Here is a 22,915-nt window from a genome sequence, read left to right as displayed (position 1 = left end):
GTATCCATTGGCTAGTTCAGCGGGATCATTCGTGATAGTTCCATTAATTTTTAGAGAATGCTGTTCATAAAAACCATCTTTCATTAGTTTGACATATCGCCAAAAATTTTTAGGGTTAGTTTTAATATAATTATTGGTATTTCGAGTCCATTGAATTTTGTCTCTTTTTATTAAATATTTTACTAATTTACGATAGTAAGAGAAAAGTGAATAGTAATACGTGTTGTTTCTTTTATAAAGCTTATGGAAATGCTTCTTTGACTTTAATGCTTGAATTAACTCACTGGTAAACCAAATTGGAAATTTAGATGATTTTTTGTTTGTCATTGGAATAAAGATATTCATATTTTCAACTACGCAATTGGTTAGTTGGTCATCAAGTTCATTTACATCCATAGAATTATAAAAATCTGACCAGTCATGATTTTTGATGGAATTGAAAAGACCGAGAAAATCACCTTTTTTATAGTTTCTAAACGTTGATGTAATGTTGGAACTGTTTTTGAAGGACTCAATCTTGATGTTGATGTTTAATGCAGGATGATAAATATCTTCTTTGATAAGAACATCATAAGCCTTTGTCACTGAACACAGCTGTAGATTGGTTAAACACAAGTCTAAAAGATTTATATGAGTTTGAATATTGTTGCACTGTTTTAGACTATGTACAGATATAAAGTTAAGTAAATGGCGCACCTTAGTGTTAATGTTCATAGTCGCCTGATGGAAATGGTTAAGATTAAGATTATTCCAATCTATACCCGGTACATTGAAATCACCGAGTATCAAAACGTCATCTTGAAATGAGGAGAGTTTATCTTCTAAAAATTCATCTGGGAGTTTTGAATTTTTTCCTATCCTTTTTTTTTTGTTTGAAAAAGCAAATAAATTCACTGTTGTAGAGTTTGCTGTAGTCTGGTAATGATTTTGTGATGCCAACTACATGACTACTGTGTGCATAGGCATACCCAGGAATTTTTTTTGGGGGGTGTTCTTCCAGATTTTTAAGAAAAACTGCATAAACACCAAAAATTAATTATTTCTTAGTAAATAAATAGAATAGTCTCAAATTTCATTTTTTAACCTGGTATATTGTTGATGTGTCATTTGTACGTAATTTTTCTTTCAATTAACTTAAGTAAGTTCACATTACAATATTAAAATACCTATAAAAAACCCCAAAAAGATATACATATTTAAAAAAAATAAAAATAATTAGTTAACTTAATGAATTTACGTACGCACTTTACAAACTTATTCCTAATACTTTGTGGCATTACAATAGAATAATTGCTGTATAATTTGATTGTAAGGTTGTTAGCAATTAAGGCCGGAATTACAATAGCCCGTCCATCCGTCATCCGTCTTGTCAATTACGTGACCTGCACCCAATTAGATGGACTGAAAAATGTCATCCACTCGTCCGTCTAAAGCATGGTAACTTTATACTTTTGACGGGTGAACGGATGAAACTATAACCTCCTAATGTCTTCTAGGTGTTTGCATATAAAATATTATATTAATATGTATTAAAGTTTGTTTAAATGTTTAGCTGATTCCACAATCATTTCTTAACTTACGTTTAGACACATTTCGAAAGCTCTTTTTTGAAACAAAAATTTTCTAAGTCATGGAAGTGTATTATAATTACGTATGGTAACTCTGTAAATGTGAAAATACATACCGAAAAAAAACACTCCGAGTTTAATGAGTTTCAAGTAACTTACTTTACATAATTGTTTAAGTAATATAATTACATATGATAAGTTTTTTCCCCCAAATTTCTATTTTTCAAGTATTTTATTTAAAGTTTTCTCAACAGTTGTCAGCATTGACATGGAGCTATATTATGACGGACGAGCGAAGTGTTGTAAATCGCCAGCCGACCTCCGTAGCGTAGTCGGATGCACGCCGGCTTATGGTGGGAGATGTTCTGGGTTCGAGTCCTGGGTAAGGCATGGGAGTAAAATTGAGACTTATTCAAAATATACATTTGCGATAAAAGATGATGAAAAAGAATAATGAAATTGATATTTCTGGCTAAACTGATACCGCTCAAGGCCAAAATCCAAGCAGTGAAATGAAGTGAAGTTGTATATCGCTTGGCGGCTAATGGATGACGGACGGATGGGACGGGCTGTTGTAATTCAGGCTTTACAATTCAAGTGTAGCAAAACAGAATTAAATCTTTACATATAAAAATCTCGTGTCACGATGTTTGACCGGGCTAATTTCCGAAACTACTGCATTGATTTTAATGAAATTTCGCACAAATATTTGTAACTTTGTCCAACTTTATATATAGGCTATATTTCATTTCGTTTAATGACAGCGTTTTCCGAAAATCAGCTCCCAAGGGTGGTTAAGCTTTGGCAACAGTGGGTACTCCATCTTCATGACAACGGGATTTTGCATTTTTATGCCTTCTGTGTCTTCATGGCAACGGGCATCACATAGATCGACTTTTTTTTTCTCAATTGGAGGCATATTTCTGTATGTATTTAATTATTATTTTATGTAAAATTATTTTAATTTAAAAATATATTTGTGCGAAATACCACTGACTGACTCATTACGATTGACTTGAAATCTTTCAACCGAATGAAACTTAGCATAGTTACTCATTTTGTAATGTATGTAGACGCTCACTAAGATATGATTTTGCGAAGGGAGTTTTGGGAGTTTTGGGGGTGTAAAATATCAAAATTCCAGTTTTTGGTAGAAAATCACCATGGCAACGGCTGTTGCTTTGTTGATGCTTCATTAGTCTCTATGGCAACAACTAATTCACTGTTAGTGCAGTCCTCATCACCGTTGAAATTTTACGGGGACTTTAAATATCAAAAATTGCCCTTTTTTTAAATTTTATATACTACAGACTTGAACTTGACAGTAATGTTCCTCATTATATGCAGGATGACGTTTTCCGAAAATGAACTCCCAATGGTGGTTAAGCCCGGGCAACAGTGGCACAGAGGGATTTTGCATTGTTTATGCATTCTACGTCTCCATGGCAACGAACATTGCTTTGATTTTTTTCCATTCGAGGTGCGGCAGTGGCGTACCCACAAGGAGGGGCATGTATAATGAGAGGCGCAAGTGTTCTGCTTGTAGACTGCCGTAGCGAAGTACGGGTACATCAGTTGTACGTTGCGTGCTCGAGAATCGGGAAACCATCGGTGCTACTCGTTTTCTCTCCGGTACATTACAAAGCATTGTAATAAATTTTTGTCGAAATTAATTGCATTTTATTTCATTTATTATTACTGTAAATGGCATATTTAGTCTCATTTTTTCCCCATTAGTATAGCCGTGCGAAGCTGGGTCGGGCAGCTAGTATAATATATATTAAATTATATTGTTTGATTATAATATTCGCTAAAAACACCTACACATTGAGTTGAGGCCATTAAGCTACTGACTCAAACACAACTTCACACCACGTTGCACTCAACGAGGTCTCTTTCATCTGAGGCGAGAAATTTACATTTCAGATTTTCAATGTTTGTAACAGTCGTTTAAAATTACGCAACTTGTGATAATGAAACTTTTTTCTTCGTGTTATACGTACAGATGTACAGTATTTAAATGAAAGTACCTGACTTGACAAAACGACCAAAAAACGTCCCATAACCCCCCCCCCCCCCCCCCCCCCCACGTTTTAATAGTATTATAGAGTTTGTATGAAATTAGGTCGCAATCACTACTGTTACTCAATGCACAATTCTACTAAGCAAATCTAAAACATAATCAAAGTAGATTTGAACTGATTATTCCATAGACCAATCACCACGATTTGAGAATTTAGACTGACCTATCATGAACCAACCACTGCAATTCAAATTTGTTTACGTTTACTTACCAATTGGGCTGCTTGGTGACGTTATTTCTCTCGTTGCTCTGTGTTTAGAAATTGAGCTCGAATGACATGAGTGTTCATAATTTTCTTGCCTTATTTCGGGGGGGGTTTGAACCCCCAAAACACCCCCCCTGGGTACGCCTATGACTGTGTGAATAGTACACTACACACAGAAGTCATGCTCTTTGGTATGTTTAGTTATTAAAATACATTAGCTTCTAAAAAAACACAGCTAAGACTTTAAAAGCAGGCACAATGTTCTCTCAGTACAGAAGTGTCATTTGGTTACTGGAAAGTGTAATATGGTTCAACATAGTTACGCTCAGAAGTAATATGTAAATTTTCATGTAGCTAGCTGGTTTTTGATCAGTGTATGTAGCTTTATGAAAATGTTTTTTTTTTTCCTATTGAAGATCAGTATAATTATGTAATATTATGTGAAAGTCACAAAGTGGTGGTCTTTTAGTTTAGGAAGTATGTAATATTTTTACTTTGTTACAGAAGTTTGTTTTTTAAAAAGTTATAAATCCAACTTACTTCAACAGTTTTATGCATTGATTTAGGCAAGTACCATCCAAGTTTTTTCTTAAGAATGTTGTTGCCACGGCATGGTGAAAGTGTGCAACTTGTCTGCCTCTTTGAACATCTGGCTTGAGATTCTTACATTGTGCTAATGAATTCTACATTTCACTTACATATTTGAAATGTAATAGTATATGTATTAAGATTTATAAGCTAGTAAAGTGAGATGAAAAAGTTTTTTATTGAAGAATATAGTTAATATGTGCAAATATATATATATATATATATATATATATATATATATATATATATATATATATAGAGAGAGAGAGAGAGAGAGAGAGAGAGAGAGAGAGAGAAAGAATGGATGTTAGCATGAGAGAGCTAAAATTTCTTGTTTTGAGTGTATGGAATAAAATGTTTAATCAGCATCAGCTGGAAAAGTTGTTCTTAGTTTGAAACTCCTATCTTCAAAATAGTAGCACAATCTTGTATAACTGCATCATTAGTATCTAAAGAGTTTCCCAAAATTCATGCAAGATTTGAATTGTGCACCATTTGTGTGGTAAAGTATTGCCAATAAAAAAGACAGTGTGACAGCTGACAGTTCAGGGGTAGTAAAAATGGAGTGCTAGACATGAAAGAACAACAGGTTTTAATTGTTGAGCAATATTTTAAAAATAATGAAGGTTTAGCAGCCACAGTTCGCAGTTTCTTTTTGCGTGAATTTTTGGACATTCTATATTTTTAGGTTATGAGTTTTCAAAAAAAGTGTCCCTGATAACAGGCTAATAATGTTTTAATCTATAATCTCTAACTGTTGGTAAAAAAAAACGTTTTTTTTTTTGGGGGGGGGGGGGGAAATACAGCATTAGGTAGTGTAGTCACATTATATTTTATCAAATTTAAACGTGACACTGTTTTTTTTTAAATACTGATAAGGACATCTATATGTAGGTATTACTATTTCTATCATATAAATTCCGTTTAGCATCATTTATTTACAGAATAAATACATTTTATTTAATTGTGTAATTATTTATGGTTGAGTGGTCTGATCACTGGCCTCTCTCTAGGGGGATTCTGGTTTTGTCACAAGCAGAGTCGAACCTGGTTTTACTGGCAAGTTTGAATTGTGCTGGATATTATAGGAAGCTGGTTTTTTTTTTCTGGGCACTCTCATCTATAACTTTCTCGACAAATAAATTCTTTTTCTGCTGCATCTATACATTTAAACCCTCACATGACTTTAATGACCTCAATGTAAATGAGAAGGGAAGTTCATTTAATTTTTTTCCTTCGTTAACATAGTTGTTTGTGGTAAGGCAGTGAAGCATGAAAAATATTAAAAATATTACTAAACCCTCTTTTTACAACTTTTAAAGTTCATACCATTAAATTTTTGTGGCAAATGATGATCTTGAAACGGCGGTTCATAGGCCAGATATGGCCCGACCCACTGCATAGTTTTGTATGGCCCACGTAAAGAATCCTTCAATAAAATTCCATTAAGTAGACACTCTTATATTAGTCATTTTTTTTTACCTGTGTGTAGTATAAGTTGTTGACAAATACTGTTATGTAGCCATTATATTCTCAAGGAAATACTGAAAAGTTTTATTTATGTATTTGTTTTTATAATCTATATATGGTTTCGTGGTAATTCTTCTTAGATGTAAAGGTTTTTCTTTATTATTTGTAAATACTATATTGAAGATAAAAAGTTTTGTTTCATGCTATGACAAAAAAATTGTTGTTAGAAATGTAATATTAGTTGATATGTGTGTGGCCCTCAGATTAGTTTGGAGAATTATATCTGACCCTGGAAAAGAGGGAGGTTTGCCACTGCTGGTCCAGGAAAGCATGTGTAGTGAGTGCACTGTATTGGATAGTCTGGCGCCTGCAGCTTTAGGTTGTTCGCTGCGTCAGGCGTGCAGACTTGTGCGAACATGTGTTTGTTTGCTGGCAGTGATTGCGTGCTCGCTCACCTACTCAGAGATAGAGAAGGACTGGGACTGGATCGAGAGGAACCTCTGTGACACCCTCAACTCCTTCGACAACGAGGATGACGTGACCGAGTTTGTGTGCTGCAAGATACAGTCGCTGATTGCGAGCAGCGTGCCGGAGAACCAGGTCGCCGATGGTGAGCGTCTCAGGATTTAGTTTTCTTATGAAATACAAGCTTTCCTTTATGTGTTTCTGTACACTTCAGCCATAGTGCCCTCAGTTTGTTTTTTGTGCAAAAAACTATATTTTTTTTAAATTTAACAGCTGCATAACACATTAAAAAAGATTATTGGGTTACTGGAAAAAAATTGGTAAGAAAACATAAATAGCTACAAATATTTTGCTGTCAAAATTAAGACAAATACTTTATTTGTCAAAAGAGTGTGTAAAATATCCTTAAGAAAAAAATATGTTCTTCCCTTCCAAACTTCTTCTACACAGAAACAGATACTACAAAAAAATAGATTTCAAGAAATTGGTCTTACGAACTTTTTCCAATAACTTCATGATATCTCCTAGTCTTACTCCTTGCTAACCAGCATTGCCACTATAAGAAATTCCTTGCTTGTGTGAGCATTCAAAGTACCCAAAAATCAGTAGTTAGGCTTTTGCCCGATTTTGACATTATGGGCAGTGTTATGCATTCCGTACAAAATTACAACTACATTCTCATGTTCTGTATACTGTGTTATCTTATCACCTTAAAACCATTTTACATGTAACAGGAAAATATTATAGACTTGGAAGCATAAAATTGAAAATGAAACTATTTTCTCTGGCATAGTGTAGCAATTTTTTTTTAAAATGCAAATTATTTAAGGAACATGAATTTAGATTTGAATTTTTCTTTCTTAGATGAAGATACAAGGTCCTTCAAGGCGGTTTCCTTTAAGTTCCATCGACTGTTCAATATGCCTCCTGACGAAAAGCTTGTCAACTATTATTCTTGTAGGTAAGTTTGAAAATACTCTTATAGCATAAAAAATCATTATAAGTCAAGATATATGTCGTCGTCACTTCAAAAAATGTTTATTTGGCTGTTCATTAGTTCTTTTACAAGTTCAAGTTTATCTTCATGCAAATGAGTAATTCTAAATGATTCAAAACCAAAAGAAGTCTAGTTAATTGTTACTATATACACACCATGGCCATAACCAGCTTAGTGTCTTGTAAGTTATTGGGTATATTTGAATTATGTATACTAAGTTTTCTAACCTAAACACAAAAAAAAAGTTGCCACTTAACTACCATTCCTGATGTCTTGGCTATTTAATGACTTGCCTCAAAAGCCTCCAATACAAACATATTGTAATGTTATTGCTACTGTTCTCTTTAATTTTAAATCTCAATATAATTTATTTTCTTATATTTTTTATTTCATTTTTTTTAAATTCAGTATCTTTCTCTCTCTTTACATATACTAGCTTTAATGGAACACAGTTATTACATAGGACTTAATGTATTGTGACACACATGGGCAATTGTGAGAGAAAAGATTAATTTAAGTCACACCACTTCAAGCAATTTATGTTTATAAAATGCTTTTATTTCTTCAGGTAGTGCCACAAAGCTCTAATTTACTTTTTGATTGGTTGAACCACCAAAGCTTTCTTTGCAGAAGTTACAGGACTAATGTGGCAGTGTTCGGTTTTGCAGCTGCAAGAAAATTAATTTTACTGCACATAAATGTGTGGCAGCTCCAAATGACTAAATGAGTCAGTATAAAATGTGCCTAGTGTCTGTTGTTTTACGATTCCTTTGGTAATGAGCTTCCCAAACATTTTGTCTGTACTGTATGTTAAAATTAAAATAAAATAAAAATTATTTAGAGCTTCCAAAATTAACAGAACAATTTCATCTTTTTTTTTTTATAAATGTTATTAATTCTTTCAATTGAACTCAACTGTTTAGCTAGCTTCAGGTGGTAATGAACTTACAAGTTACAATTTTTTTGAGGTGATTATTTCTTGTTTTTACAAGGTCAAAGTGTTACACAACATTAACTGGTTGTATATTTTTTTCTGATTATTCTGCTTCATAAACCATGAATGTAACTGCCTAATTGAAGCTGCAGACTCTCTGAACTGGCCAATCATAAAAGAAGCAAGTGAACTTCGCTGGCAGTCAGGTCGCATGTGCACGCGCGTTGGTTGCAGTTACTGGAAGGGCCGCATGCCACGCCAAGGCTGGCTCTACCTGTCCGTGAACCACCTGTGCTTCTTTGCGTACATCCTGGGGCGCGAGACGAAGCTGGTGATTCGCTGGACTGATGTGACGGAGCTGGACAAAACGAGCAGCCTGCTGTTCCCCGACTCCATCAAGGTGGCGACACGCGAGAACGAGGTGGGAGTTCCCCGATGCTGGCAGGGTCTCTGTTCGTGCTGTGGCTTCACAGTTGTTATCACGCGCAGTGTTTAAAAAAAATTAATTACGATTTGTAGCACTTGCGTAGAAGTAATACATGAGTTGCGATTCAAAAATTATGATTTTTTTTTTCTTGCACTACCAATAGATCTGTTAAGCTGCCATCTTGCTGAGCAGTGTGGAGTAAAGATGTAAGAGTAAAAATGTAAAAATCTAAGTAATACAAGACTCTGAAATGGAATGGATTGAGTACTTGTATTGTATTTTTACTGTATGTGTTTATATATTATACTTATGCCAATAACCAAGTCAGTGTGGGGTCACGTTGGATGAGTGATAAGATCATGTGGTTTCCACTAAGGTGATCTAGGTATGATACCCGGTGGGGGCCAAACCATAATTTTCACAAGTGGAAAACATAGGTGAACGTTGCAGTGCGTTGGTGGCTTTCTCGGGATACTCCCATTTCTCGTACTCATTCATTCTATCAAGGCTTCATTATTATCTCATCACCTTTCACTGTCTCTAATGTCCTCAATGTCAATGAGACGTTAAACTCAATCAGTTTTTATTTCCAGATTTGTTAAACCTATTGAAACTTATTTGATTTTCACTTACCATTATTTAGACAGTGGTCTAGAAATTTGCTTTTGAACTGAAGTTTGCAAAATTTGATATCTTGTAAGAAGGCATTCTGTAGGAGGCAGGTTTAAACTTGTTTGCTTGTTATGGGAAAAACTATCCATACTCACTACAACACTCTTTCAAATTGTAAACAGTGATTAAAATAATAGAAACTAACCCATGTATGTTCCAATGACACAAATTATTCTAAGCATTTAATATTATTCTCTAAAGTGCTATGTTAATATTTGTATTTTTTTTCCCCCCATATTTTTACAGCATCATTTTTCAATGTTTCTTCACAAATTGGAAACTTTCAACTTGATGACTCAACTTACAAATCTAGCCATGAAACAGTGAGTATTCTTAGTTATTAGTATGTTTTTTTAAGCATTTTTGATAGCATGATTAAGTTTGGAGGTTGTTCTTGTTAAAAATATGTATAAAACAAAAATTTGTTCTCGTAAAATAAAAATGCTTATAATGATATCATGAGTTATGTATTGACCACTTAAGAAATGTGATATGAATTAGGATACATGTGTGTGAATTTCGCAAAGTTGTATTCTGTTACAGAAGTTTAATTGTAATATTATTTTTCATAGGCTTATTGATGATAAGGGTGGCTTTAACGAAGATAGAGACTTACTCAATAAACTCAGGTAATTATGAAAATTTATTTAATATTTGTGTATTAAATATTCTTATTGTTTTTTAAACTTCAAGAAAATATGTTAGGAAATTAATGTTCAGGTATTCTTTCCATAAAAATATTAATTAATTTTCTTTTCATCTACAGTAATATATACTTTTTTAAATTGTATAAAATGTCGTATCTTAATGATGAGTAATTCTCTGTGTACAATTTATTAATTAGGGTTACAAAAAACATTAACATGGAACCTCAGATTATCAATAGTACTTAATTTTCAAGGCTTGACTGTTTGTGAATTCATCAAGAATTTACTGATATCCTCAGAAATATTGAAATTTTTTTTGCTCTGTGTGTGTGTATGTGTGAGTGTTAAAAGGATGTGGGAAAATTATAATATTTATGTTATGATTTCAGCAAGAACGTCCCAAAGAAACCTTCGTTCTTAAAACGTGACTTGGATGCCCGGGCACACTCGGAGGCATACCGGCTGCTGTTTCGGCTTCCTGCCAATGAGAAGCTAGATGGCAGCACTGATGCGACTCTGTGGACGCCATACAATAAACGCCATGTTTGGGGCAGAATGTTTCTGTCTCAGAACTTCCTCTGCTTCGAGAGTAGGGTGAGGCATTACCTACTCTCTTTGAGAACTCCCGCCATAACAGCATCTGAAATCCCTAGCCTTACCATGTATTCCTCTTAAAAAACTATTGTTATTTATTGTGCATTAAAAGAAAAGTCATTTGTATTTTATTATTTAAAACTATTTAAAAAGTTATTTTAATTAATTAAATTGCTTGGAGTTACAAGCTAAGTATTTTTTTTTAATGCTTCTTAGTTAGTTTTTGTCTCAGGAATGTTTTCTCTATTTACTATGAATTTTACTGTTCCCACACATTGAAATAATTTATTAAAGGAATATTTTAAAAATTAAAAAATATAATTGTGACTGGTCATTTAATAACTGATACTAACGACATAAAGAAAATATTTTATTAGTGAATTTTTTCTCTTTAATATAGTTGGTCATAATTTTAAGGCATAGGTCTAGTTTGATTTGTGTTCAGGTTGCATGTCATATTTTTTAATGCCTGTACATACTATAGCAATATTAGTTGCCAGTTAGATGTTATCGCTTTTTCGGCACATTAGTTTGTTCATTAAAAATTAACTTAAAATTGCATAAGCCAGTAAATGTAAATGTAAATATTTGAATTGAATGGAATTTTTTAAACTACGTATTAAAATTTTAGTTTGGTTAATATAAGTAGGTGCTATAAGATAAATTAGCTACAGATTCAGCAATTTGTTACAATAATAAAACCTAGCTTTATATACGTATGAACATATTGTTTAAGTTGGGCTATATCATAATTATGTGTATCTAATTTATGTATACATTGATGCTTAATCTAAACAAATAATAAGCCAAATGTTTCGTAAAAGTATTTCCTGGGATGGATTATTTTCAAGATAAATTTATGTTTAATTCAGTCTGCATATATAAACTGTATGTGATCTAGGCGGTTATGACCTTAAAGTGAGTCGTACTTACACACTGATGCACATATATCAAGGATTTGATTCAGACAGTATTACCTTTGAATATATATGCTCTATAGAAGTCGCGAGTGGATAGGATTTACTCTACGTTTTTCAGAAGCGTATGATGAGCAGCTTGGGAACTTCACCGCTGCAGTGCGCTGCCGTAACGCCCTGTATCGTCTTAGTTGTTATTTACACGTTAGAGCGCAGCACTGTCGCCCGCTGTCATTCCCCGCACCCCCCACCAATCATTCACTGCAGCTCATGGTCGTTCAACGGGAGGGGGAAAGGGTGTTTGAAGAGTTCGACACTTGACCGCTAGGGACCACCACAAGTCGATGCCATAGAGATGGTGGCGATTGCGGCGGTGAATTAACCAACTACCTCAAAACCGTATTAGAAATTTTAACCTGGGCTGGCGACTTCTATACAGTATATATATTCAAAGGTATTACATGCCAACTCGAAACAACAGCTCTTTGGTCTGTGTGGCAGGTGAAGGGACTGGTGAGTGTCGTGATCCCCCTGCGTGATGTGGCACTGGTGGAGAAGGCAGAGAACCAGGCGTCCAACACGGCCGTCGACAAGTCCGTGCTCATCACCACCAACACCAAGGTCAGCTTCCTGTTCGCGCAGTTGCAGGACCGCGATTTTGTGGTGCAGAAGATCTCGGAGCTGCTGGCGAGGACTAGAGCCCCATCTGTGTGAGTGCTGCTCTTTTAATTATTCTCTTGCTGTACAAAAAGTGAAGCAGTCAGCGGTTGCTGGCCAGAGTATCATCACAGAGAAATAACACACAATAGGTAAATAGGCATTTCTATGGAGGAAAAATACATGCAACTTTGAGGTATTGATTTTACAAAGGCAGCACCAAATAGAAACTAGTTTGACCACAGGCAAGTAAGCAATATTTAATGCATTCAAACTAAGTCGAACGATACAGTTATTAAGAGTTAAGGGGTGGGAGAGAGGAGATTAGCTCGTAAATAAGGCAGAATGGAAGCAGCCCTTTGCCTGCACTACTGCGTAGGGGAAGGGAGTTGTTAGGGATATACATTCTAACAGTTTTCCCAAAAGTAAATTTTTTCAATGACCTGGTTCATGTTGTAGCCAATCATATAATACCTGATCCTACTTTGTCACAAAGGATCATGTATTAAATTGCACTTTGTTTTTAATGTTTTTCATGTTTTTAGACTAAAGATAATTTTTTTTTTTCAAACCACGAAGTATGCTGTAAGCGATAGATTTGCAGTTTATTTGCATGAAGGTAAAACATATTCATTTAGTTTAAAATATTTTAAATTGGGCAAATGAAATATAAATAATTGTTTTATACATCATCAAAAGTGGGAATGCTATGGGACTACAGTAAAATACCGATATAACGAACTTCACATTAACGAAAATTTCACTTTAACGAATTATTTTAAATTCCCCTCCAATGACTGTACACATACAAGGTTAAAATATTTCAAATTTACGAAATAGATTCTCGTTACAACGAAAGCATTTTACCGGTTTTCTTCGTCAATATTAGGGTTGTGCGAATGTTCGGTATACCGATACCGAAATCGAAATTTTGCTACTTTCATTTTCGATATCGGTAAGAATTTCATCTGTTGAAGTTCGTTTTTAGCGAAATATTTCGAGCCAAACGAAAGTTCAATAGCTTACCGAAGTTCGCTTGTTCTAGTTGAAAAAGAAATCGTAATTTAATAAAAATGTACAGTATAATACCGGTACAATAACGTTCCTTATTATAAAGTATATTTCACTTAACAAATTTTTTTTAAGTCCCCGCCAAAAATCGTATCTTCGCCATGCAAAACGGTTTCAGTTTAAAGTATCATTTTCACTATAACGTATAAATTCTACTAGTAGCGTGGCATTACTACACCAAAATTTACTTAAACTGGTAAATAAATTTTCAGCTAAATGATTAATGTAGTAGAACAAAGATACACAAATACCAACGCAACGTATTTTCTAACCTCTAGATTCTCAAAACAAAGTTAACAAACAGGCACAACCATAGATTATACCGTACGTAGTATGCGACGAGAGCAACACAACACCATTCGATACATCGAAAGACGGAGGTTTGAGAGAAGTATTAATTATTTAGACAAAAGTGTTACGCTACGCTAAAAATACTGTTTGATGTCTGTGCCGGGATTGTTTATTGTTATTGTTGAGTTCATTTTCAGGTTATGTTATTTAAACACCGCATTGTATTTGTGCTACAATATGAATGATCCTGGAGATAAAAAGAAACGAAAGCAATTCACGCTTAAGGAAAAAGTGGATATACTCAGAGAACTAGACACGGGGAAAAAAGCAAGTCGCAGTTGCGAATACATATGGCATTGCGGCTCTCCTGTAGCTATTTTTTTATATATTTTTTTCTCTTTGTAAAGATATGTATGCATGTTTCAGTGCTAAGTACAAAAACTTGAGGTACCTGTAAGTACTTAGCACTGAGATTCTACTGTAATGTCTTTATATGATTTGCTTGTTATTACTAATAATGTAATAACATATGCAAATCATATAAAGACATTAATTAGAAAAAAGATTTCCATTAAGATTAATTTACGTGGTGATGAAAAAAACTCACGTTAATGAAAATACGGTAAAATCATAATTTGAACAAACATGGCAGATAAAGTAAACAAAATTCAACCGTGATTACAGTAGGCCTAGGTATCAAAACAAAATCATGCAATATTTGAAAAATTACCTGATTCATTTGCTTTCAAACAGTAGTGTAGGTACTATATTCGTAAAACATACATTCCAGAACTGTTAGTACACTATTTAGTATTTACCGTATACACATAAACAAAGAACGTACCTACTTTTATTCGCGCACAGCCAAACAAAAACATTGTCATCTGCTTTATTTAAATTTTACATACTCTGACTGGCATATAAAATCCTCATAATATACAGCCAATTAGATAAAAAGGTCAACAAGTCACTGCATGTAATGACCACTTGGCAGCAACCATTTGTTATGTTTTGTTTTGACCATGTCCATTGCCTAGTTTACAGCTTCCTGAGCTAGCCATGTGTGACAGTGGTGCAAGATGGCGGCCGTTCCGCAGTATTCACGTATTTTTTCATCAGTACCATGCACGTGATAAATATATTATCATAGACTGCGACATTACGACTGTAAAGGAAATAGTCTGTGCGCTGAAAGATCTGGATTGATTCTTGAAATTTACGAGTGACATGGGGCTGTGTTGTGTGGTCTAGGGCGGATGTTGATTTTATTAAATAGTAATATTTATATATACATCAAAAGGTACCAAAATGATTTATGTAATAGAATTTATTACTGAAGAGCAAATTTTGGGGCACTTTTTTTCTTTATTAATTAAAAAATTTCGCTTAACTTTCGTTAAGAATATATTTATCTCATAGAAAAATTCATTTTCGTTTCACTTTCGCGAAACTTGATAAATTTTCTTTCACTTTCATTTCGTGTGGATAAAGTCACTTTCGCACATCCCTAGTCAATATCATGCACATTTACCGAATATTTAGTCGATGCGTCAAAATATTTACTTACTGTCGTTCTCTTGGCATAATTTCAATGATTCAAGCATTCAACGGCTTTATTTTCTTGTCTATTTACATTGAAAACGGCATTGCAAAGTTTGATGTGCATTTGTTTTCTTTTTTTTCTACCCAAGATATGGCCAACTGCTTTTACTTACAGCCATAGACTTAAAAAATACACTACTAGTAGTTAGAACTGTATGTTTAGATGTGCACACTTCACTTATTTTATTTTTGGCGAGATATGGCCAACTGCTTTTCCGTAGCGGCAACATTTATGAAAAACTTACACAAAGTTAACTCACTGGAAAACTAGATGCCGCTAAAACTGGCGATATCAGCGACTCAATGGTTTTCCATCTTCTGCACATATCGTTCAGTCTGTGGTCTGTTCGGTTTCCGTTTCCATTATTGATTGTTTACATTTTGTTGCCATCAGTGATTTTCAGTGACGTGCTGTATTTATTTATTTATGCATTTATTATTTTTCTAACCAAGTTTCAGTTTAATTTTTATCTTCATGGACGATAAAAAAAAACGGAAACAGTATTCTTTAAAAGAAAAAAATGGAAATCTTGAAGGAAATAAACAAAGGCACAAAAAAATCACACGTGGCCATGTAGTTTGGTTTGGCACCCTCTACACTCTCTGCAATACTGAAAGAACGGGGAAAGATTGTGAAGAAGTATGAACAATCATAGCTCAGTTCCAACTGCAAAAGAATATTCTTTTACAGAGATTGAAATTATTTAATGTTTTTCTCAAAATAAACCACTAACCCTGTAGCATAATGCAGCTCAAATAATTGATGATTATAGGGTAGGTACATACATAGTTCCATTTTGTTTTGCCATTGCATTCTGTAGTATGGGAATAGTATATGCACGTTGGGATATTTCAGTTTAAAGAAATTTCAGTATAAAGAACAAAATCTCTTGCTATATAAGACTTTGTTATAACGAGATTTTACTGTACTAGTTCTATAGAAAAATTAGGGAAAAGATGGGAAAAATAATAATAATTTGGTAATGAACTCTCAAAATAGTACTTTTAACTATCACCAAATCATGCCTCTTACTACTGAAAAATTGTGCAATACTGTAGGTTCTCCAAACACTGAACCAAGAATTTTGCTATTCTGATTAGTTTTAGTTCTCGTGGTAAGAAAGTGTTGTGAAACAGTCAAGAGTGAATAAAATCTTTGTCTTTAGCAATAAAAAGTTGAGTGAGCTGGGAGGGATAGGTGGTTGGTGGGAGTGTTGGAGGCCAAATATTTTACTTCACATAGTAAATCAAAGTGTATTTGAATGGTTGGTGATCTTGGATATTTGTGGTGCTGATGTGTGGATGATGGTTTCCTGTCTGACCATGTAGAGATACGTGGGTGTGTTGCAGGTCGTCAGACACCGTGAGTAGCCGCAGCAGCTCCAGTGGGATCAGCAACTTCAGCCAGTGTGAGGAGGTCACCACAGGTGAGTGATGTGTGTAGTGGATTGCATGTAACCTAGGAATCTGAGAGTATTCCAAACATATTTGATATTCATGATTAATTTAATATTCAATTCAATGTTTCAAGTAGGTATAGCAAATGAGGATTCATCCACAAAATAATTTTAATAAAAAGTGTGTAGCATGTATGAAGCCAATAAGATTTATGTAGAAATTTGGATTTGTTATTTACAAGAGTACATACATACATGCTTTTTATATGTAACAATATGTTATTATGTTAAAAAGTATTAAAGTTACTCTTAAAGTAAGTATATAATCAGTTGGACCAATAAATATTTTCAAAACAAATATTTTACTTATTTAAGAAAATGTGTGGCCAGGTATTTTTATTTGCTTGCATTTTACATGATGTTATGGTTCCATATATATTTCTCTTTTTTATTTTACTGTATTTTGTATTAATTTTTTTGTGGACTTCCGTGAAATGTTTAAATTTTATTATAAATATATTCTATATTCATGAATAATTTGATATTCATTTCAAAATTTGATTCTAATAAAAAAAGACAGTATTTGCAGATGTCTTGTTGTAACAAAATTAAATTAAGAGATTAATTTCTTTGTATACACTACTTTATGGGTAATTTTTGGAAAATATTTTTGCCAATTTTATTTACATCAAATATCTCCAGATGAAAATCCAGTGAATACAGCACGAAAATTTGCAATTCTGATAAATGCCAAAAATAAAAGTTTTTTGGATTGTGTCATGTGAACAGTATAAATTAAAGCCTGGGTTTATTAAATAATCATGGTTAGCATTGTCAATTCTCGTTGCGGAGTTACCCCTGAAGATTCTACAGGTAGAATACCAGACTGCCTTTTGTGCACCTTCCTTCCCCTCTTTGATGGTGACGTGTTTACCCCCTTTTTCTACTTTGTATCAGCTGGCCACCGCTAGCCTGGTGGCACTACCGAGTGTAGCTTTCTCGATGGCCAAGCCGGAGGGTTTTCATTTGCTGAGCTATGATGGCATAGAGCCAGTGTTGTTAAACTGCAACTTGTAATTTGGTGTGCCTTGTTTCTTGCACCTTCGCTTGGGACAGCAAGTCTGTAGGTCGGAATGACCATAAAATGCTCTTTTAATAATCTCTAAGTTCTCTTTGGCTTACCCTTTCAAAACGATTTTTAGTTTTATAGGTTGTAGCATTGCTTGCTAGCTTGCTACAGTTTGTTTGATTGTCATTCGCAGCAGCCCAGCTTTGGGCGTGTTGTATTGCTTGATTTTGTTTTGTCTCTTGCCTTCACTTAGGTTTAATGGTTGTGTTTCTCTTAGGCAGCGTAATTATCACACGTGGCATCATTGTTTTCATCTGATTCACTGTCTCCTGAGTTGACTTATCTTGTCGCTCTTTTAACTAAGTCTTTTGGTGGCTTTGTCCTAATTAAGAGTTAATGTAACTAAACCTTGTGACTTGTCACAATGTGAGTTCTTGGTAATTTCTAATAAACCAAGATCCAGTGTTTTCTCTTCACTTCATAGTTTTGTGCCTTGTCTTGTAGTGTTTTAAAGTGTTTGTGGGAGAGGACAGAGGTACAGTGAAAATCCTGAATCCAACCTGAGTTTAGCTCAAGGTCACAATATTTTGAGTAGAAGTTAGATGTCATTTTTTCTGGAGTGGTGATGTGAAGGACCTGTTGTTGACGTGGAGCCAAGGGTCTTATCGTGTCTGCAGATGTGGCGTGGAACCCTCAGCCCCCGCTGATGACGCTGTTCAAGCTGGACGGCGTGCTGGGCAGCGTGACCCCACAGGAGACCAAGGAGCGGCTGTGGGAGCTGTACTTCGTGGAATATGGCAGGGGCGTGACCATGTACCGCACCACCGAGGTGGCAAGGCTAGTGCTTCAGGGCGTGCCAGACACGCTCCGGCGCGAGGTCTGGTTGACCTTCTCAGGTACTCCTAGTGGCGTCCTCTCGCCCCCTTCTCCCTGTTGCAACTACACTCAGGCCAAACATTACACAGGGAGCACTTTACTTTGTTTAAATTGTGAATTCAACCCCTACTACTTGCAATGAAAAATTTTCCAATCATGTAAGAGCTACATATTTATTTGTTAATTATTAATTTATTAATTATTCATTCTTTTGTTTATTCATTCCTTTATTCATTCATTCATTTATTTATTCATGTATTTATTCGTTCATTTATTTATTTGTTTATTGAAATTGAGGCATACCTTCCAACAGCTAAAAAGTAGTAAACGGTAGTACAGAACATAAACACTAACATATATAGATATATACACATAACCACAAAAATTAACATTAACATTGCTGATTCAAGGATGTGTCTTCTAAACAACAATAGATGAAACAGAACACACTAAAATAAAAAAATAGTATAGTAACTAATATAACAAGAAGATTTAAACCAATATGTGATTATCAGGCCTGTGCTCTTTTAAATATTTAATTTGACTTCACCAGGATATTTGATATTTGTTTTATTTGAAGCTTTGGTTGTGATGCAAAGCTTCGCGACTTCGTATTTGTTGCAAAGCTTTAAATCATTCGAAGCCTAAGATTCACCCATTGTAGGTTTTTTTTTTTTTTTTTTTTTTTTTTTTTAATGTTTTCCTTGAATAAAATTGGTTAATTAAAAAATCAAAAGGTGGCACTCCGTTTGCTTTTATCAATGCACAATATTAATATCATAGGTGATTATTTTATAATTTTTATTGACTGATATTATACATATAGCCCAATTGTGTAATCACTTAATCAGTTCAAAAATTACAAAAGTTCAACTTTTTTTACTAAAATCATGTATTTTATAAAATATGTGTAATATATTGTATAACTTCTCCAAAAATAAAATTCACTATTTGATTTAGACATTAAAAAACTAGTACAGTAAGTCCTCGGTTTACGTCGGGGTTACGTTCCTGAAAACCGCGACGTAAATAGAAACGACGCAAAATGAGCCATGTTTCATGCCACCGGCCGGCCACGGCCCAAGGTCGGCCGGAAGCGCTGGCATACAGACGTGACAACGGGCAATTTTATCAGCAAATGACAACCGACAGCGTGGGAAACAAGTCCATCTAGTACTTCTCAGCTTTATAGAATGGTTATTTAACCAGCTTCTTTATTACCTTTATTGATTGAAATATAAAAACAGATATATAGTACAGTAGAACCCTGTTATAATGTTCCTGGATATAATGTTTTCCTGCTTATAATGTCATATTTTTAAAGTCCCAATATTTCCCCCATAAGGACAATGTATTTATTTCCTGCATATAACGTTCATAAATAGTGTAATTTCCTGCTTATAATGTTTGCTTTCTAACAGTCAATAAATGGGAAAAAAATGTTTTAAAACCAAATTATTCCAACACTTACGATAAAAAGTTTCCTTTATGTATGTTTATGTTTACAATCACTGCCATACAATACATGAAGTTTGTTAAAATACAATTTTATGCAATATACTGAAGGTACACAATGTTCATAGTTACGTGTCAGTTGGCACCCTTAGTCAACTCTTCTCTTCCTTGCCATTCCAGTGGGTATTCAGATGCACATACATAGTCCTACGATATTTAAGTTTCCAACCATTGAGCGAGGGCGTAACTAAAAGTGTTTTCTATTGCTTACAAATGTTTTTTTTTTTTTTCATTCATACGTAGGAATCCCAAAATTAAACATTTTCAGGTGGCGAAGGAGTAGACGTTCTCACTTTTAATGTTGTCGTCATGAAACGTGAGACAATTTTACAAAGAATGTGGCAGTGTATCTTTAAAGACAAACAAAATTTAACCAGGGAACAAGACGAAGTTGAAAAATTGTTGGCTTGTTTCAGAAAATTCATGTATCAAGTATACTATCTTTGGTTTTAACATTAAAGTTGTTTACATAGCTTGGTGAGTCCATTGGTACAAAGCTCGAACATTGTTAAGTGCTAAATTGAGATTTCCTGCTTATAACGTTTTCCTGCTTATAATGTTTTTTTCTTGTGCTCCCTTGAAAAACATTATAACAGGGTTCTACTGTACATACTGTACGTAAGAGCAGGAAGCGTCCCTCATGATGTATGATAAGATAAGGCGGTGAACGTGTAGCTTACGCTACATAGCATAAATTAACTACCGAAGGAAACAAAGAATTATAAACGAATTATATACGGTGTTTTGGTTAAAATAAAGATTTACGGTCATTGTAAACGACGTTATTGTGAATCGGCGACAACTTAAATTGAAACATGAGTACTCAAACATTAGCGACGTTAATCCGAAACGACGTAAATCGGTACGACGTAAATAGAGGACTTACTGTATTCACACAAGCCTAGTGATTATATATTTAAATTAAACATCCATCATGCCTCCTGTCACCTCTTATTCCTTCCTTTAAGATTAAAAAAAAATACTGTAATCTAAAATTAAACATTTACAAATTTACAATTTATTATAAAGAGCAAAGAGACAAAATAATAAAGGAGTGAGTGAGGGGGAGAGGTTTTACAGAGATTATGAGGGAAGTGAGATGGGGTTAAACACATCTGCAAGCATATACATATGTACACAATACACACACATTCACTCATTCACACATTGGCACATTCACACATTTACTTACACTTTCATTCTCATATGCATTGTCGTACACTCACTCACTCCCAGAAATACACACTCAGTATCTCTCTCATTGAATTGCTAATGCCCTCATTTCACTCTTCTACACTTGCTCATGTGCAAAGTACCTGTGCAGTTCGTATGCATTGTGATTAGTTTTACCTGACCTACAATTTTGCCATAGTTGGGTTGGTTTTGAGTTATTGTTGACGTTGGCAAGTGTAAAAAAATGAATGGGTACATATCCAGCAGTGGTGTGATCTCGCCTGTGCAGGTGCAGTGAACGAGATGGCTTCCAACCCAGGGCTGTATCGCTCACTGGTGGACCAGGCCCTGGGCAAGCCATGCACGGCCAATGACGAGATAGAGAGGGACCTCCACCGCTCCCTGCCGGAGCACCCGGCTTTCCAGTGCGACATAGGCATCTGTGCGCTTCGCAGGGTGCTGTCAGCCTATGCCTGGAGGAACCCTCAGATTGGTGAGTACCGCTTGGCTCATCTGTCGAAGAGAGAGCTTTATACGCATCCTGCCGATCATTGTCTGTTTAGGAATCTTCATGTGGGATCTTTACAGCATATTACATAGGATTTTGCAGGGTAACATGTGCAAAAGAGCGCTCCATAAAGCGATTGCTTAAATTCACTGCTAGCTATGTAATTTGATTGCTGCACAGTTCTCTGAATCATAGCTACTGTAGGGGCATGTTATCTTCCACCACGAGCTTTATTAAAGTCACTTTATTTGTATCACACCTGACCCCTTTAGTGTGCCACATGATCAGGATTAGCTACTACTGGTTGTAAGTCCAGGATACAATACCATCTCTTTAGCATTTCTGGTAGCAACTTCTGTGTTTGATGTGTTATTGCTTGCAGAATAATGATAATTAATGTTGAGATATTATGAAGTAAACATTGTGAAACTAATATGTTTAAATCATCATGACACATACATGTCTAAATCAAACTGTGTTTTAGAATTATTGAGGCTAATGTGTTGTATACTTTTTTGAAACCTATAAAATATATTAATTGAGACAGATTTGTCAAATGTTTTAGACATGACATGTGTCAATAACATTGACACATGTAATTTTGGGGGAAGTTTTGTGTGTTCTTTTGTAAAGTGCCAAATTATTCATGATACAACATCCATATTTCAGGATTGCCATATTAAGCAGTAAATGGTTCAACTGGGTAAATATTTTGGAATTTTTTCCCCCTATTGCATGCAAATAATTTACTAAAACAACACACTAAGCGACAAATTTTTGTCATATGTAAAATAAATCATAAGTTTGAAAGATGCGCTGTTTTAGTCCACATGTTTCTTACATTTATGATAATTTTGTTCATTCTAATTTTATATAAACAAAGGAAATTATTTGCATGTAATGATTAAACTGAATTTTTTTCAGTGTAGTAAAAATTTATGTGTGTGACAAATTTTTTGATGAATACCATTTTACTTATTATTAGGTACAGATTATATGGTCAATATACTGTAAACACCAAAATGCACCATTTAGCACCGTAATGTAACAAATAACATGAAATCAATAAGCAGTTTGATAAATTTCACTCAAATTACAAAAATGTTTTATTTTTTTATGATTAATTCGTGTAATGTAAATTATTCAGCATGAATTTTGTACCAAAATGTATGAACTAGGTAAGTGGCTT

The 22,915-nt window shown here is 34.4% G+C and overlaps 1 protein-coding gene across 4 annotated transcripts in view; it reads left to right on the top strand.

The window, feature by feature from the left end:
- The window catches only part of LOC134530783 (TBC1 domain family member 9), an 89,455-nt gene that overhangs the window by 16,203 nt on the left and 50,337 nt on the right, over positions 1–22,915 (top strand). For all 4 annotated transcript variants that reach the window (XM_063365973.1, XM_063365972.1, XM_063365971.1 and 1 more), the window contains exons 3-12: positions 6,351–6,524; positions 7,244–7,340; positions 8,545–8,731; positions 9,656–9,732; positions 9,982–10,038; positions 10,446–10,650; positions 12,069–12,277; positions 16,539–16,615; positions 18,332–18,550; positions 21,508–21,711. In XM_063365973.1, coding sequence (XP_063222043.1) covers positions 6,351–6,524; positions 7,244–7,340; positions 8,545–8,731; positions 9,656–9,732; positions 9,982–10,038; positions 10,446–10,650; positions 12,069–12,277; positions 16,539–16,615; positions 18,332–18,550; positions 21,508–21,711 — 1,506 coding nt within the window. The remainder of the gene's footprint in view (positions 1–6,350; positions 6,525–7,243; positions 7,341–8,544; positions 8,732–9,655; positions 9,733–9,981; positions 10,039–10,445; positions 10,651–12,068; positions 12,278–16,538; positions 16,616–18,331; positions 18,551–21,507; positions 21,712–22,915) is intronic.

The sequence above is a fragment of the Bacillus rossius genome, chromosome 3, assembly GCF_032445375.1.
Source record: "Bacillus rossius redtenbacheri isolate Brsri chromosome 3, Brsri_v3, whole genome shotgun sequence".
Classification (NCBI taxonomy): Eukaryota; Metazoa; Arthropoda; class Insecta; order Phasmatodea; family Bacillidae; genus Bacillus; species Bacillus rossius.
Note: the sequence above shows the minus strand (reverse complement) of the source record. Positions and strands in the feature narration are given on the sequence as shown.